The sequence below is a fragment of the Acanthochromis polyacanthus genome, chromosome 4 (genome assembly GCF_021347895.1).
Source record: "Acanthochromis polyacanthus isolate Apoly-LR-REF ecotype Palm Island chromosome 4, KAUST_Apoly_ChrSc, whole genome shotgun sequence".
NCBI classification, from domain to species: Eukaryota; Metazoa; Chordata; class Actinopteri; family Pomacentridae; genus Acanthochromis; species Acanthochromis polyacanthus.
Window position 1 is genome coordinate 24,219,490 of NC_067116.1, and position 19,560 is coordinate 24,239,049.

Below are 19,560 nucleotides of genomic sequence, written 5' to 3' on the forward strand. Positions count from 1 at the left end.
GAAAAATAAGTAGATGCTCTACCCTGCAGGGTTTCTGTGTGGTCAAGCATGTGACCCAACATACTAACTTTGCAGTGCAGTAAACAATGTCGTAAACGTCTGCCTTGCTTTCAATGTCCATTACTTTTTCAATCTTTTCTGTCTCCTTCATCCTTTATCACTCCTTCCCTTGCCCCTCTTCCTTTCTCTCATCTGCTCATTCAGTCTGTTTCTCTTGGGTTGTATTTTGGGAGATTTGGATGTAAATGTTGCCCTTGGTGGCTGGTTGTGCTAGGTGTGGAGAATACCAATAGGACATCAGACGTCTCTCTGGGAACAGAGCAGGGGGGTAGAGGTTGAGTGCTGGCTGTATAATAACCATTATTCAGCTGAGATGGCTATCCGGAGAGGGCTATCGGTGCTGGGGCCAGAGACACTGTGATTAGATTTCCCTTGTGTTGCTATTCTTCTCTGTCCCTGGATCTTTCTGTGCCACTATTCCCCTGTCTTCGTTTGTGTATTACTCAGGCAATGCAACGGGAATCTTGCTGGTTATAGATTTCAAGGAATATTACAGAAAGATGCACAGAAGAAAGGGAACATGTGAAATTTTCTTCAAATTTCTATTTAGATTAGTTTGAAGATATGCCTTTAGCTATACATACTGTCATTACACTTTGCAAACTGTCAAGCACAGACAAGAAGTGAAAAAGGCTGCAGCAACACCTGGTATTGCACATTCCTTTCAGTAGCTGGTGGCTTATAGCTCCTTTAATTCACAACACAACCCAATGCTGAAGGGGGACTAAATGAGCCCCCCTTACAGTATAAAGAAAAGACGTTTGGAGTTTTTAATGTATTCTAAGTTGGGAAACATTTACTCAGTTTTTAAAGCCAAGTTTACATTTACACTGAAGTGAGAGCTGTTAAGATTCAAATATGTGGTCCACATTAGTGTGGGAACCTTGCGAGACAAGAAGGGGCCCCATACGGTCACTATGGGTTTGGGTCTTGACTATTTTCTGATATTTATGTAAAAGTAACTCCAAATCCAATAAATGCAACTTCGACTGCTCATGCACACATGCATTCTAGCAAATTGACTTTACAAAATGCTCTGGCGGTGCCCCATCTGTAGTATATAGCCTCCCTCTTCACCCAGTCAGTAGTTCTTTGTCTCTAGACCAGCTGTTTGACGTGAACACTTCTGGCTGTGGTTCAGGTGCAGAGCAAATGAAACCGCATTGTCTGGAGTATCAGAAGTGGAGTCTGCATATTAGTTCTACATCTATTTCTTCAGACTCCTTTTATGTGTGAGAGACTGTGCCACTGGTTTTCTTCGTCCACTTCCACCATGTTTATTATCCCTTTACTCTCTAACTTTTAATATTAACCTCTCCTTCCTGTTCTCTCTCTCTTTCTCTCTCTCTCTCTCTCTCTCTCTCCCTCTCTCTCTCTCTCTCTCTCTCTCTCTCTCTCTCTCTCTCTCTCTCTCTCTCTCTCTCTCTCCCCCCCTTTCCATTGCTCTCACTTTGCCTGTCTCCCTGCAGTCCCTCTCTGGTATTAATGCACAGGCCTGCTTAAAGCCTGTGTCTCTATGCTGTGGCGCTGGGTAATCAGTTAACCTGATTACACTGCTGATGAAATTAAATCATTGCAGTAAGTGAAAATAATAATATGAGTAATAGGTGCGGGGTGTGGTGGAGCACCCCACGGCATTTGCTGCAGTCCCAGCAAGTCGGGATTTACCTCTCTTCCTCTCTCTTTTGCTACAGCCTTCTCCATTCTGAGAGCTAACTGGTGATTTAGAACGAGTGGCTTTGATACTGACAACAGATGAAAATGGGTAACATATGCAGTACAATCATGCCAATATCTATTTTCAGTATAACACGCAGACAATACTAACCTGCCAGAGTTAGTGGTTCCTTTGCTAGAGGTGGCTCGCTGAAACAGTACAGCACTAAGACCAAGGGTTCGAGTGTCATGGGTGATACTGTAGAGCTAATTAGAAACGACAGTTAACTACAATTATGAATTGTTTCAGTCTTTGTGGAGTTCAAAGGGAGCTGCTAGGTGCCAGGGTTAAGTGCTCATAGAGAATAGGTACTATTCATGATGCTGGAAAATACTTGTGACACAACAGTATTGCATTGTATGTACAACAGATGAAGGGCGCTGGGTAATTATATAGTGGGCATAACATAGCAGTTGGTGAGCTGGGAAAAACGTAGAAGTGCCCACAAAATGGCATATTTAATTACAGCACCTTTGTGTAGCATCTTCAGTACAGTCACCGGACTTTTGGGGGGAGGAGGGTTTGTAAAGAGATGGTTTGGTAGCGCTGAATCACCGCAAATGGGATTAGTCAGGAGAGTTAAATGAGTTGAAAGTACGGACCTTTTAAGAAGGCCACAGTTAGTAATGATAGAAAAGCAGAATGCAACAGCAGGCATGAGTCGGCAGATTAACAGCCGGGCAGTGGCTGAGCTAACCAGACCGATTAAAGGCTTTGCACCTGTCACTTCTGTAATGATATTAAATGGTGAACTGAAATTAAAGACAATTATGGATAATGATGACACGCAAACCCAAAAACAGAAAAAAAAAACAAAGAGAATGACAAAAATCAAAGCCAGCTAAGGTCAGCTGGAGCCTGTAGGTGGATACGTTGCAGTCATGCTCTATCAAGCCAGCTACTACATGGAGTAAACGTGCAGAAAATTTAAAATCCTCATTGTGTGTTTTTTTGTTGATTTATTTTTAATAAATGGATTTCTGTGTGATTACAGAAAGGCTTCAGCAGTGTTTTTGCAAGGCATTTGTCGTTGCTGTCTAAGTGCTGTACACCACAGCAGTGGAGAAAACAAGACAGACCTCCTCCATATACTAACAAGTATAAAAGCGCTAACCAATTTCTGATTCAGTGGGATGCGTCAGAGTGACTTTTGTGGCCCTTTTAATAACACAGTGGCCCACCAAAGGAGACAGGTTGCATTCTCTGTAATTGCCCCCTCATTGCCCATTGAAACATATGCACTTGGAGAATAGTAAAAAAAAATCCATTTTCTTTTGTTACCAAGTAGATGAGGGTCATTTTGAGGGCGCGTCTGCATCACATGTCTCATCATATGATGACTGGTGGCTTTAAGTGACAAAAGTTGCTCCTAGCAAAAAATAAGACATTTATGCTGTCATTGGCCCATTGCGAACATACATTGATTCTATTTGGCCTGTGAAGATCTGTCATCACAGGACAGTCACATCATAGAAATGCATTTGCTACGCCATTATGAGTGAGTGGCCCCTTGGGAATCCGCGCATACTATCAGCCCATGTCATTGGTTGCCTTCTCTCCTTCACAGTCAGGCTGGCTAACCCTAAAGTAACACTCCCTCGATGAGTGATCTATTTATTTTTGCATGGCCGCCTTTATCGACAGAGCCTGTAAGCTTCGGGGGAAAGATGGTATCAGACTTTATTCCCCTGGAAGCAAGTAACCGGCATACGTGCCATTTATTCAGGAAAGGCTGCTGGTGCTGTATCAGGTCAGAGCAGCTGTAACGATAGCATAATGTCTCCACGAATCCGTCTTGTTTACTGCTGTTTTGGTCTGTTTGTGTGTTCAGCCACCTTTCCTGCCCTCTCTTGCTCCTTCATGCAGATTCCCTCTGTCACTTGCCTAATTTAATTAGTCTCAAATCCTCTTGCTGAGGGTATGTTTTCAACTTCATTAATGTAGTCTGTGTCGGCCGGAGTCTACTTTTTGATGCCATGAATGCAGAGTTAACATGTGAAATACAGATACACCTCAGCAACATCAAATGCATCTAATGTAACACTCATAGAGCAAGCCAGACGTACCTTTCACAGATATCTTTTCCTGACAGACAGAACTATCTCGAGGTGTATGGGAGTGCAGCACCATTTATGTTATCTTATACATAGATCATTGATGACACACCGAGGAGGGGGTTTGTGAGAACATATTGCTCTGTCTCGTCTTGAAGCATCTAAAGTGAAACGTAGGCTTGCCGTTGCTTTCCAGAGCTTCAGGGGAACTTGGTATAAAGAGATTATACGGAGGTGATCGTCAATAATTGATGGAGTGGATACAGCACGAAACCTAAAACAGTGTAAATGCCTGTACTTTTTTGAACCTACCTTTAAAATATTCATTGCACACTGCTGATGTCAGCCTTAGTTAGAGATAACCTGTCGGGACTCACTTTTGAGATCCTCTGAACCTTCCCCTTTGTCTCCCTCACATGTCCCTTATTGTCTAAGATTCCACATTTCAAAATGTGACCTCACGTGAAATCATCATTGCTCAGTTCTGCTGTTTAATGTGACTGCATACAGCAAGCATACAGCTTCATTTAGTTTTATTCATTTATTTTGGTCATACAACAAAAAAGAAAACCAAAAAAATGAGGTTTAATTCATCATGTAGGCAACATTAATCAATAATATTCATTAAATTGAAATTCTTGCCATCTTTTCGTCATGCATTTAATTTGAAATGTCTCACTGGCATGACTGGGACTGAAACAGCATTGGCCAATATTTTAAAATCCATCATGATATCATATGCATAGAGTGAAAAATATAATGTGAAATAGCTTTTCATAAGACACCATTAAAGACAGACACCTTCTGCTTTTATAGTCTGTGACTACAAACTGCAGTTCAACTTGCTGTCCTAATTTCCCTATTATTTAGTGCTTTTGGGGTTGCCAAAGAGGCCACCGTGATGTCTGTAAAGTGGGCGATGAGGTCATTGTCTTGCCAAAGGAAAAATGAGCTCTGCTGGGCCACTGGCAAGCATCTAAGCCAGTCAATCTTCTCCCATTTGTGATGTGGCCCTGGGTGTCTGATGCATATTGCAGCTCAGGGTACTTCCCCCCCGGCTCTCATCATCTGAGAATGAGTCACTACTGTGGTTCCAGTCGGGGTAGAGGTCAGGCGATTTGACCCATGGGATTAATTGCCCCAAGAGAGCTGGGAGTCTGGATAAGGAGAACAGTAGCCATAGAGTGCACTACACTGTCATCTCTCAAAACTGAAATAATGGCTCAATCATGCGTGATTACTAGCTGCTAGGATACTGCAGTGTTTGTGTTTCTAATGAAGCAAGTGCTTAATATTGTGATGGCTCTTGAATTAGCATATGATTACTGATAGTAATGTCAAATATGTTTCACTGCAACTACACAACTTCTTGCACCTTTAGTGCAACCCTGTCAAATCTGATCAGTTATATCTCTTAACTAGCATTCAGTCACAGGCTGTTGTTAGTAGTAATGTGTCTTAACAAATGGTGTTGTTGCAGAACCCTTTGTAACTAATTACATTTTTTTCACCGAACTCAGGCAATACAGATGGAGAGTTTGCTGGGATTGACAGGTTTTCTTCTCTTGTGGGACTTTCTTCCTATTCACTCCCCTGCTGATCATTTAGAGTCATTTATTTTCTCAAGTGGACAAGCTAGATCATAGTGGGAAGACTTGTAAAAGAAAGCATTCTTAAGTTGGTTTATGCTTCAGCCTCACATTCCCATTGTGCATCTGTCTCAATAGGCAAGGGTAAATTAGGATACGGAAATCTGAGAAAAAGCCAAATGATGAATCAAGTGTATTGTAAGGTTCTGATAACTCAGAGAGGCTGCTATGATGATTTCCTTTGATTAAGATTGAAATTAATATTCTGACTACATATTTTCAGGTTTATTTGTTTATTTCAAATGCAAATAATTGTTGCTGCAGATACATTTTTATTCTATTGCACACCTACTCAAAACTGAAATCACACATCAAATACTTGGCATTTGTTCTTAAATAGCACACTTGCCAAATTCTGTTTTTGGCAGCAAAAGGAAATAAAAGGGGAAAAAGTGCTTCCAGAATCATCCCTCTGTGTGCTAAATAAAACATATTTATGTCAAAATCTGTGCATATGGTTTATTATAACAAAGGGACAAATCAACAAACTGAGGAGACGGATTGCTAAACCATTTGCACACAGATTGGCAAACTGTGCACACAGACTGACAAAATTGCTTTTTTTCACTTTAAAGGCTTGTTTGAAGTTTGGAATCCATGTGACATGAGAAATTGTCCTCAAATCTGTAAATCATCGCATCATCGTCATCACACATTTGTTACTTATCCTCCTAGTTGACATCCACCACCGGCGGGCTAATGTAAAGCAGTTGAAGCCATAGGCAGTTCTTGCCAGTTTGTGAGATCGGTTTACCAATCTGTGTGCTTAGTTTAGCTAACATTTTCTACAGTTTATTAATCTGTTCCCCACTTGACTAATCCGTCAGCACAGATTTTCACATGCTTGTTTTTTAATACCACATCAACTCATGAGGCTCCACACCTTTAAACGAGTGTGTGAAAAAGAGAAAATATTGGTGAGATTTTAATGAATGAATGCAGTGCACTTGTATCTTTTTGTTATATGAAAATCACAAATAAGAAACTTTGAAAGGGGAACTTCTTTGAGTCGTAATTGTTGACTTTTCAAGTCAGGGGACTCACATACACTCTTTTCCTGTTCTTGTCACAGAGGACCTTCTCCCGCTGGGCTTCCCTAACATTGACATGGGCCCTCAACTCAAAGTGGTGGAGCGCACTCGAACAGCGACCATGCTCTGTGCCGCCAGCGGCAACCCTGACCCAGAAATCACCTGGTACAAAGACTTCCTGCCCATTGATCCCAGTGCAAGTAATGGGCGAATCAAACAGCTACGCTCAGGTAAGGAAAGCTCAAGCAATTTGTCGCTGGGTTTTGTTTTTGCCTCTCACTAATTAAAGCATCTGTTGTTTTCCCAGGAGATTTTGACAATATTTAACATGGTAATTTTTGTGTTTTGCAGCTAAGGTGGTGGCCATAGTGCCCATTGTTTTCTTTTCCAAAATTGCCACATAGACTGGGAACACACAAATATCATATACCTAGTTTTGGGAATGTTTGGCGATGAAGTTGTATGTTGCTCCAGCACTGTCTGAAAAACAAATCGGATCGTTTTCCTTTTCATGTAGATTTTTTGTTCTAATGTGAACATTTTAGGAACTAAAACCTACATTTGGCTTTTTGGTTAGGGACTGTGGAGCACAGATTCACCATCTAATCTAAACAGAGTGGCAGTAAACCGAATAACCTGAGACGACTTATTATTATTATTTGTTAGCATTAGTGCCATTGTGCTTAGTATTATACCTGTAGATCATCACCCAAAATATGTGTTATAAGATCTTGGATTTAGGAATTTCACATTGCAGACTGAAGCAAATGATTCACAGCATCCCACAAGTGTGTCATAGCAGACAATGAGACCAAGGTCCATATTCTACGGACAAAACTCAGTGGTGGATATGTTGTCTTGTTCCCATTGATTAAATCCCACTGAGGGGCCTAGTAAAGCAAAGTCTAATTATATAGATAATTAAGTGCCGCCCTGGAGTGGCTCTGGGCTATAAGGGGTAGATATTTTAGGTCGATGATTTGTCACCATTTGAAAAATCCAATGACTCCTATTTGATTTGTTGCTGCAAACGTAAATCAGGGTAGACACCACTAAATAAAGAGTCTGTTGCCACTGAGTTCCTGCCCTAGTTGTGGCCCCCTAAGAGCTATACACTCAAAAGAATCAATTTGTCATTTCATTATTCATGCCTTACCGAGCACAGCAAGTCCACGGTTCTGTATGACACGGCTCATCTTTGACTTGCTGTCATTCTTGAGGGAGACCTTTGACTCAAAATCTTCAAATCAAAACCTTGACGTGACTGTTTACTCTCACTGGGACGATGTTGTAGATTCATAGTGACCCAGGGATCTGTGTCAGGTTGTACTGAGGTGCTTCAGTAAAGACTGTCAGTCTGTGCTTTTGACTCAAGTTACAGAACAGAGCGTCCACAAAGGACTCAGCCCTAACATCATGTTATGTTCATTTTTTTATTCACAGCAAGTCCTTCTCCTAAACAAGTTAGGTTTTTCACCTTATAGGTGCCCTGTATTGTTTCCGATCAGTATTTCCCACCAAAACCTATTCTGTCAGATGGAACAAACATAGTTGTGAATTTTTTTGTAATATTTTGTATTTCAATTTAGCATAGTCAATTTCTGAGAGCTAGATTTCTGGTAACATTCTTAGTGCATCATTACTGTACATTTACTGGTGTGTAACCTTTTTTATCAAGGGAATAACATGAACTTAATGGCTTGATGTGAATTATGTGACACAGAAATTATATATGGAACCCGTTGCAAAATGTTGCTTTTCAATAGTATTGGCCAAACTCCATATAGGGTCCCCTTACTGTTGAAATTTACTGAACCTCTAGATACGTAGCAGACAGAAATTCATATTACTGTTATCACAATCTAATTTTACCCCACCATTTAGACTTATGCCAAGGCTTTGTCAAACACATTGCCAAATATAGTGAAAGATATTTTACATTCCAGATTTTTATACTTGTACTAAGCAAGACTGAACAGAATTATGCATTGGCAAATTTAGAATGTAATTACAATCAAAAATATTTATTAGAGGTTTTCTGTTATCCAGTATTAATCTAACATTGCTTTACTGACATAATATTGTCTTATTTTGTAATGGAGTTCTAGTGTTCAAACGTTATGCAATTAAGCTTCACTATTTTGATATGAATGTTCAAAAAATCATATAAACAGATAAAACCTGTTAAAGATTTATTGAGTGTTAGAGACAATTTTGAGGTTTCGGTGTTTGTTTCTCAGGAACGTTTGGCAGCTGGTAAGCTTTTCCTGTCCAGCAGTAATATTTTAAGTTGTAGTGCAGTCATGTGGAGGGACAGCTCTGCTCTTCAAAATCGATTTACCTAACAACAATCCCAAGTCCTTTTTTGAGTTTTTGAGCCTGTGCAGATGATGGACAAGGAAATTACACTTCTTGTCTGTTGTCTAACTTCTGTATCATCCGTCTTCTTCAGTTGTCTTTGTGTGTCCTGTTCAACTAAAACAGACTGTTGTTTTTGTCACTTTCTTAATGTGTTTTGTCTGTATTTGTGTCTGAAACTCAGATGTGCCTCAGTCCACATCACAGAGTCTTCAACACGTTTCATTTGGTTGTGACCCATAACACAAGTTAAAACCAAAATGAAAATAAAGAACTGAGCATTACAATAACAGAATTAATGCAGTTTTTAAAAAATACTATTAATTATGAGATACTTTGCAATTGACACCACGACTATGATCTTCTCAAAAGCAAAATTCCTCTAATTAAAATTTAGAATTGTAAGTAGAATTTCCATTAACCAAGAAGTTGCATTTGTGACTGAAAAGTTAATTGCTCCTTGCATGATATCTCATCGTTGTAAAAGCTGCTAAAACGCTGAGGTGGGACACAACACACAACTAAACTGTAGCTCCTTTAATTCCTTCAATTTAACCTCAATTAAAAATGAACTGTGTTGTTCTTCCTCCTTTTTTTTCTGTTTACTTCTTGCTTTGTCATTTTCAGAAGCCTTTGGTAAGTGTCTTGCAAAGCTCAGCAAGCCAACCCACTCTCCTTGAAGCAGATGGCATATTTAAACTTCTGTCCAAATGCATGAATCCCCTGCTCTCCCCTTAACCCTTCTCTTTTTCCTACTTGTTCCGTATGTTCTGTTTTTGCAGTATATATCCTTAACTTTTTGCTTTTGTTCTGCCCACACTCCTTCCAACATCAACTTTATCTTCTTTCACCCACAACACCGGAACTTTCAGCAGAAACACAGCTTGAGATGTGGAGGCATTATGATCCACTTTTAGTAGCACAGCATTTAGTCAAGTGGGGATTGCTTGTTGAGTAAGTCTTCTGAGGCAACATCCTACTTCATGTTTTTGCTAACATGCATATTAAATAACTTTTCTGCAGTGTTTAGCAGATTTAGTAGTGCTGTTTCAAGGTTACCTTGAAAGTAACTGTTGCCGTATTTACTTTACCCAGAACTACATTACCCAGATTTTACTCTGTCTGTACTGCTGCCTCCATCATGCCTGTTTTGTTTGTTTTCTGCTGCTTTGTAACAAGACAGCCAGCTTTGAGGGAATAATTGGACTGTTTGAATCCAAGACAATTATTCCTGTGCACTCATAGCCTACAGTATTTTTAGACTTCTTGGTGAGATATACAACACTTTTCTCAAGCAGTACACTGGCTGGCTGTTATTTTTTTACACTCAGATGTAAACGGCTGAACCTCAGTTTTCACAATAACAGCTTTACTGTCCAAAAATACCCCTGGAAAATGTAGCGAGCACTGATAGGAGCTGAGAGACTTCTGAGCTCTTTCCAGGTGAAGGCCACTGCAGGATTTGTGTACGGCTGAACCTTCCAATTCCACACTAGGGCTGGGTCAACCCTCTGGTCTTGGCCAAATATTTTCTCAGGAGAGCATTTTCTTCTCTTGCCAGATTGGCTCACACCCCCACTACTTACAAATGTCTTGCAAAGACTTTATTGCCCATTCTGGAGGGCGAGGGCTCAACTGATAGTTACATGTTGCCACATTTTGTACTCCTTTCTGACTTTTTGAACTGCTCGCACAACTATACCCAGGCACTTTGCACTGGATGTATTTTACTTACATTTCAAGCTATGTGTGTATGTAGGAGGGCAAAGAAGGAAATTACTTTCCATTGTTTCAAAACCGTGGCTCTCACAAGGTAATGTTAGCTTTGGGGGCTTGCCTTTTTTAGACCTTTTACTGGAAAGCTCCGCAGCACGGCAGGATTTATGCTGATGAGAAAAAGGTCTGCATGCTTGAGTCCCCTGTAGGCTGCCATCTTCTCATCTCCTCAGCACTTCGAGTAGCCATCTTGGGTCTCCAATTTTTTATAATTCAAGGCCTACTCAGGATTTTTTTTTCAAGAAATCCACTTAAGAAAACCCCAGAACAGAAAACAGGTGAAAGTTCCCATGACAGCCTTAGAATTTTTTATTTTTTTTTTCAGATTCTGCTGTAGCTCCAGTTGCTTTTGGCAGTCTTCCTTTTTTACTCTCAAGCCTCAGGGGGTAACTCTGAGACTGATGGGTCCTCTGCCATAAATGGTGGGAAGAAAAAGAGAAACATGGGAAGTATGCTGACAAATATGAGTTTAAAAATGAATCGCCCGTCTTTCTCTTATGACCTTCGCTGTGATGTTGAAATGCGAATGCTGATCTAAATTATTCACACTTAGGCCAAATAAATAACATCACAATACCAGTTTTGAATACATTTGCTATTGTTTACTGGATAGCTGCTTAGCTGGCAGAATGGTTCCTTACGTTCCAGACCATGCTGTGCTGGCGGGGCAGTGATATTTGCATCGGGATCCCTGGGGAGCTCCTCTGGAGGTGTGTAGGGAGCCTGACATTTCTCTCCAAGTTCCCATGGCTGCAGACCCCAGGCCCTTGTTGGCCTTGTCAGCCCGAACAGATTAGCTAAAGACCACAGTGACAGTGAGGTGATAGGGAAGAATATTCATAAAGAATAAGGTCTTCTTTAATATATAGGCATAAAGTCATGACCTGGCATTAAATGGTTCCCGTATACACACTGATTTATGCAGATGTTTGAATTACCTGGATTTCAGTTCTACTTAATCTGCAGAAAAACACTCGGAATCCGAGCCGCTCTGGAAGGAGTGAGCAGGATCTGTACAGACGTGGTAGCAACAGCCATGTTTTCTGTGAAACCTGCTGCGACACCACAAAGATCCCAGACAGGTGTCTGTGGTGATGAGAAGGTCAGCCAGACGCCCTCTGGAGGGTGGTCAGTCTTTGACACTCAGCCAGTCACGCAACCCCATTCGCCTCACACGCAGATGGACAACATCTCTGGCCAGATTGCCTTTGGCCAGACTATAGCCTTCAATAATGTTTTTTAATATATTCAGAAGCTTGTTTAACAAAACAGCTGGACTGCTCTGTGGAAAAATAATGCCACATTTGATATGAGGTGGACAGCAGCATGTTGAGATATATTTAGGTCATTGTCACCCTAATCTGATCAACCCCTGGCTGACCAAAGCTTAGAGGGAAGCTTATGGCCATTAGGTTGCATCCCTGTAATACAGGTGGATTTGCGACTGTAATTGAAAACTGGCTGGACGCTGCAGCCCCATTCTGCCTTGTCTTCCTCATTGAAGTTTTATTTTTTCTTCTCATACTGCTTCAGTATTGGAAATTGATTATAAAAAGATTAGAAGTTCCAATGGGCATTTTTTTCTCCTTTTATTTATTTTTTCTGTTGAACTTTTGAACTCAACTACCTCTGTTATCCCCAACCTTCCTTATAACGCTCTTGTCATTTTCAGTCTCTCATTTATCACTCAGTTCTTTATAAATCTATGTGATAACCCTCCCCTCTAACAAACCTGCTTTATTAACCTTAACTTTAACCTAACCTTAACCTAACTCTGACCTTAACCTCTAACCTTTAACTAGTAACCTCTTAACTCCCAACTAAAATTCATCTCAGCTAAAGCAAAATAAACCAGCTTCATGCAGCCTCTAATCAAACTCTAACTCTGTAACAATGTAACCTTCCCACAGCCCTGTTGTCCTTTGTCTTGTGATTACCTATGATTATGTGGTGTACAGAATCATTACAGGAATTATTAAAGTGTCACTTTGGTTTTGCCTGAGTTTGCAATGACTGTAAGATGTTGCTGTTGGAACACTAGACCATTTATTAATGCTAAATAACTATATTCTTTAAGGTTGAGTTTCAAGAAATCTTCAAAGTAAGAAATAGTGAAGAGCGAATTATGTTTTTAACTGTCTGTCTGACATGTTTTGTACAAATGTTCCACCTCAATTACACCATGTGGATCGTTATTGGATTAACTAAATACCTTCGCTTGTACAGTACAATTTTTATCAACAAATGCACAGATTTAACAAATAAACGGACGTCTTGACGTGTATTAATTCATACAAAACCACAGTTTACTGTGACATTTCTAATACAGGAATTGAGTACAGATAAAGGTCTTTTGCAAACCAGGAAAAACTCCAAACTCAGTGACTGAATCCTAATTGCTGGTGTCACAAAGAATGACTCTATATCCAGAAATGTAATAACAATCTGACTGGAAGGTACTCAAAATGTCATCTCTACAACCTAGCCACCCTCACTTCTTATATTGTACTGTACAGAATATGGAAATTGCTGGCACTGCTTTACATCTTAAACACCAGAGGCCAAATGTATAAAGATATGTGCAGATTCATGATTAAAACTGTGTACACACAGACAGAAATACTCGTACTTATTCTTTTCGTCAAATCCGTGAAGCCGTGCCAGCTCTGTTTTATAAGTCTCTGTCACTGTGGAATTGGGCGCTCATGCATGAGTCTCATTTCAACTCCCACGAGTAGATATAAGTGCCCTTAAACATCGGTTGACGGTTGAGGCTCGTGCCTGTTCCACTACTCATTAGGCCTGTCAGTAACAATGGCAAAAAAGAAGTTCGATTTAACTGAGTGCATCACATCGGCAGGGTTCTCCAGCAGCAGGACAGGTATTTAAACTCATGACTGTTACACATGGCTGTAGCGGTTTATAATTGCCCGCATCACGGATTTATCACACGCATCTGAGCAAACCCACCTCGCTGTGATATCTCAATCAGCAACTGATTTTACAAATTAGGCTACTTCGCAGCTGAGGATAGCATAAAAGATCCGTGACAGGAAGTAAATGGCTGGAATATGTGTCAAAGAATAATAAAGTTCATAATTTCTAAATGGCGATTTAAAATGAAGCTCATAAATTAGCTTTAACTTGAAAATTTGCAGAGGAAATAATACTTTAGTGTGAGATAATGTCTGCCGTCTTATACTTAATCTTCATATCTGTTCACTCGCAACTGCCTCTGGAAAACTATATATTCTTGGTGTGAAGTATGCACATATCCTCACTGCAGAATTTATAAGTAGTTTATATGCGGAGAAGGGTGTATGAATGGTCATCGTACACTTATCATCCCAGATTCTTTTGATTGTATTTCATTTGTAGGAAGGGGCATTTTGTTGGTTGAGCCAGTTGAACTAGTATATGTTGCATGATTGCGTGCACATGCAGGGCCTGGAGCTGTAGCGTTAGGCTTAATGGACAGTGCGTACCCTTGACTCTCAGCTCTGTGCCTCCAGGCCTGTGTCAAGTAGGGCACCTCTCTTGAGTGAATGCCACCCTGCTGGCACTCTCAGGGGATGGCCAAGGGCACATTGTTGCCCTGCAAGCGAGAGAAGAGAAAGGAATTAGGAAAAACAGCCAAGAGCGGAACAACAGTTTAATTTGAATTTGAAGGGGCTGAAGTTAAGCTGGCTCCCCTACCCACACCCAAAGCTCTGCCTATAAGGGATACATTTTACATTTCAACAGACTACATTTAAAAAGCCCACCAGCCAGTGACTGGATGAGCTCAATATTTTATTGTCCCAAATGGCACATTTGGCTCGCAGTCAGACATGTAAGACAATACAGACCCATAATAAACAACGAATAGGGAAACATACAACTCTCAGTAAAATGAAGCAATGGAAAGAGCCAGGAAATTGAATGGCTGCTGAGGAGGGGTAAAGCTTGAGGTAAAGACTCTATCTGTCACAGTTAAACAGGTTTATGACTTGTAGGATAAATAATAACTTCAATCTGTTTGATTTGACTTGCAGTTGCCTGAAGGTGCAGCCTGAAATTCTAGTTCAGTGGAGGTTCCAGCCCTCCCTCGACAAGTTTATTCAATACTAATGTGGATCCCCCGTATAGAGTAGAGGCGCCTTCAACTGTTTTACTGACCTCTTATTCAAGGTCAATTGGCGAGGAACAGTCTTGCGCTACTGGAGCTTACTCTGTCAGTTTCAAAAACCAAAGCTGTCATTCTCTGCCTTGAAGTGCAGTTCTGATAAAATGCACACCAAGAACTCAAGCTTCTTCAGCTCTGTCGATGAAGCATTGTGTTTCCTCTCAGAATATATCTAAGTCAAGAAGAGAGGAAAAATACAGCGATAAGCAAATGGAGTGTGCCAGTCAAATAAACCTCCCCATTCTTTTGTGACACCAGCAATGAGAGGTATTGTTTTTTTTGTTTTTGTTTTTTTTATATTAAAAAAAATCCCCATCTCTGTAAGAGATTGCCTAATGGATTGATCACCTAGTTTCAGTGAATCGTCCATCCCAAAATTCTTCCTCTATTACTTACATTAGCCATGAACTTAACTGATGTTGTGTCTTCGTTTTTGTGTCTCCTCCAGAGGGTACCCCGATTCGAGGTAAGACGTTTAACCATCACAATGAAAACGGGAACAAAAAAGACTTTAACTGACACATAACCAGACATAACCACTCTTAATTCTACCAAAGTGACTAAATATGACCAAATGAACTTTCCTGTTAATAGAAAAACGACAAAGGCTTTCTCTTTTTACTAATATTAATATCTAATCTGTGTTTGTGGTCTGTGTGCTCTGTACACAGTTTGGTCGTAAGTGTTTCACACTCACACCCCATCTCGTCACTGTTGTACTGTTCTTCCACCTCTGTGTGTGTCTGTGTTTGTGCTTTTCTTACTATCTTCTCCACATGGCTGGTGTCAGGAAACTACTGAGGAATTCAAATTGTGCTGCCAGCTGGTTATGATACAGGGCTGGGAAGGTTAAAAGCAGAGGGAGGGATCGTGAGGGCTGTTGCAAGGTGTTTTGTGCCTCTGACATTTAAATTTTTGGGGCATAGACATGGGGCTGGAGGGTGGCAGGAGTTAGCAGGTGGGAGATGGTGGCTTTAAATGTGGATAAGACCAAGCTATTGAAAACTGTGAAAGGTTCAAGTCAGTATTAGCAACCCCCTTTCTTCCTACTCCTTTTCTACTTCGATATCCTCCTCATCTTTCTGTTGGCCACCAGGGCACTAGCCACATCACGTATGTTAATGCACCTCCCTCATAGCTGGAGATACTCGCGGTATGTCAGGGGAGGCGCCGGCATAAATTACATTTGATTTAATTCCCTTCCCAGCCATTCTGCAGCACAGCAACTTATGAGCCAGGAAACTGCCTGGTGCAATGGCTGCCTTTTCAAAATTGGCAACATATACACTCTAACCATTTTTTTTAAAAAACACCTTTTATGTCAGAGGATGAACAGAAGGATGTCAAGGTAGGAATGAAATGACACAAATGTAAAGCAGTGTGTCTGTCTCCTGTGAATTATACAGAAGCTTTGTTTATTGTTCTTTTTTTTCATTTCCCCAGAGAATTTAACTTTCACCCGTAATTATCCATCAGGCTTTATTGCTGAAACACTCACCCCCAGTTGATTTGGTGTGATTCAGTGTGTTTTTTGTAAAGTGCTTTTGTTTCACAGGCGGAGCAGGTAAGTGAATATCTCGTTTTGCAATGACTGGCCTTATATTGAAGGGGATGGAATAAATGCTTTTGGTTTTACGATGACACTTTGGTGCAGCAGAGGAGGTGAATTGCTTCAGCAATGCAGGCTAAAGTCCTGCATTTTCAACCATTTCACACAAGCATTATTAGATGACACAAATCTGTAAGCTACCGCATGTAATCAAACACATTCGCAAATGTCATGAGTTTTTCAACTTAAACCCCTCACTCCTTTAAATCCCTCATTCTTTGCCAGCGTAGCCAAACTCAGCCCTCCCCACTTGTATTTTGTTTAAGAGCTCATAAATCATATTGTGGCAAACAAAAGCAACCATGACTTATGAACTCTGCATTTGCATAATGAGATAAACGCCCTGTAAAAGACAACTTCTCGCCACCACATTACCCCACTGACACTGAATTGTCATTAGTAGAGTGTGGAGAATATAAGAATAAACCAGTTGTGTGGGAGGTGGATGCAAATGTAAAAGATCAGGGTGTCAGAATTCAAGAAAATGAAATGAATTGATTCATTTCTTTTAGCATAGCTGCATAAGTGCATACTAGTGCTTAGTTTCCTCTGCTTAAGGTTGATTCTTCCAAGCTTCAGATAAGACAGTGTTCTGCTGCTGAGTCATTTTACGTCATTCCATTTAAGAAATTACGCCCAATATGTTTAAGAAAAAAACTTGCGTACAAAGCCAATGCAGGTGCTGGCCTTGAGGTAAGAGGCAGGTATAAAGGTAGCTCGACTCCCTACCTGCTTCATTACTGATTTCATGGGAGCGTTACAAGGCACCAGATGGGCTCTGACAACAATGGCATCACACGTGGAGCCCCATGCTGGTGCGATCACAGTATAATGACCTTGGGGTGGTGGCAGAGCATGCCTGAGTGACAGCCAGGATGCAGATGAAGGAGAGAGAGACGGAGAGAGAATGGCAAGTCCAGACTGGGCTGCCGTGAAGTGATACTGCCTGTCCTTATTTGTGCAGTTATTAAAACTGCACGTTGGCAGATGAAATTTGTAACTTCCGGAATGCCGTTGCCATCTATAGTTGCAAATAGTGTGCAGTAATGCAATTTTTTTTATGTAGCAGCTAAAAATCTTTGAGAATTCACCAACTGTGAGTTGAGATCGCACTGGCTTCAGATATTCATGTGATTTGCACAAGCAAGTTTCAGGTATGATCCGACAACATTTCTCTATAACAGAATGCATCTATAAACATGCAACTATGTGTTTATTATACATAGTTTCTTTTCAATCAACACAGTAAGAGCGCTGAACCATTAATAATATATAAGTGTTACATTCTGCATTCTTCTTTGTTTTTCAGCAAGCTTGATTCATGCACTAGAAGGGTTGTTATTTGTGTGGATCTACTTAGTAAGGAGATAGTTTAGGGCTTTAATTGCACTATAATACAGCTTTAGTGAGCAGTGTCAGTATGAGGGAAAATGACAGGAAAAGAGATGAGAAATGAGGGACTAATGAGGGCCATGAACTGAAAAAGAGAGATAAAATGATGAAAAGAGCAGTGTGCCACCGGCAGGCCTGAGTGGGACACAGAAGGAGCAAGAGGGAGGGAAGAAAAGAGTGCGACTTGGCCAGCCATTTTGTTGATCGCCTAAACAAATCAATCAAGGCCCACTGGAGCACACTAATTGAATTACACAAATGGGACTGAGGGGGGGTACACATGGCAAAGCTGCTACCAAGCAGCGACTGGGGTGGGCCGACCGCAGCTTCAGGCACTTTCTGAAATTAATCATCCACACAGGCCCCTCCTCGCTTTTCTTTTATCCCCTCATCTGTCCTTCTATTTTTCTGCGCTTGTCTGTCTTGTCAACTCTTGCTCCCACCTCACTGATTGTTTTGTTCTTTCGTTCTGTGTCTCTTGTCCAGTGCACCTCTCATAAATGAAACTCTCTCTTTCCACCACTTGCTCTTTTTTTTCACATCTCACTTTCTGATTTCCCCAATCCATATGCTTTTTTTTGCCATCCTCTCTTGCTTTTCCCATGTTGTCTGTTGTGATATTTCCTGCTAGTCTGCAACCACAGAAAAGACATCGAAACCTGCAAGAACATTTGCTGTGAAACATTTCACTGTCCCATGCTAGTGAATAGATACACAAGTAGCCTTGTCTTCTAGCCTAGCCGCACTAGACAACCCACGGCAACGAATTTAATTCTCTACCAGGGTGGGTCTAGTTACCCTCCATAAGGCTCGAGGCTGGATTCTCCTAAAACTGGCCGGACCAATCACCATGAAGTGTAGAGTCAGAAGGCGGGCGTAACTAAGTGACGACAGAGGCGTGACGATTCTGACAGAAACAACAGGCGCACAATAAACAGTTATCTTTCGACTCGGCTTTGGCCACAGCCCTTAAAGATTTGAAGCTAAAATTCAACTTGAAAGATAAACAAAGGACGGCACTGAAGTGTTTCATTGAGAAGAAAGACGTATTTGGACTTATGCCGACGGGATATGGCAAATCCTTAATATACCAGTTGGCTCCGCGGCTCCGCTGGTTGGGAAGCTAATGGGACTTAGCCACAATCCGCCGGTGCTCTCGGAACTACGTCAGCCTATTCGTTGCGTTGATTGGTTGTATACCTACCCAATTGCTGCAGAGTGATTTGAAAGACAACCTTTTAGCCTCCCTCCCTGTCGAGCTTCCCTAGACCCTTGTGCCGTCAGAAACATGGGTGTAGCGTGGCTAGGCTACTTGTCTTCAAGACAAATGTAGATCCTTGCAATTTTTTGTTATTGCAATGTTAAAATTTTAATATTCTGAAGAGAACATGTGCCAAATATCTGCTTTTACCGGCTTTTGTGCTGGAAAGTCTGTCCCACAGTCAACATGTATTTGTTGAACTCTGCCCAGGCCGCCTCCTTTATTATCACACCTTGGCACCTCCACGCTCCTCATCAGATCAGCCTGTGGCATGTAGCGCTGTTAACCAGGGCAGCTGTCATGGCTGGGACAAATGCTCCAGACCGGCTACCCGTTACAGCCTTCTTTATAGAACGGATGAAGGCAGAAAACACACTGCAAGGCAGCTGAGAGAAGGAAGCAGCGGAGGCTGTGGGCTGTGATTGTTGGTGGTTTTTGGAACTGAGATGGAGACTAACTGGAAGTGATGTCATTATTATGAGGAGCTT

General features: G+C 41.1%; 1 protein-coding gene across 13 annotated transcripts in view; it reads left to right on the plus strand.

Annotated features, from left to right (window-relative positions):
- ptprsa (protein tyrosine phosphatase receptor type Sa) overlaps window positions 1–19,560 on the plus strand; it is a 242,648-nt gene that overhangs the window by 138,770 nt on the left and 84,318 nt on the right. For all 13 annotated transcript variants that reach the window (XM_022192822.2, XM_022192824.2, XM_022192826.2 and 10 more), the window contains one exon: window positions 6,553–6,741. In XM_022192822.2, coding sequence (XP_022048514.1) covers window positions 6,553–6,741 — 189 coding nt within the window. The remainder of the gene's footprint in view (window positions 1–6,552; window positions 6,742–19,560) is intronic.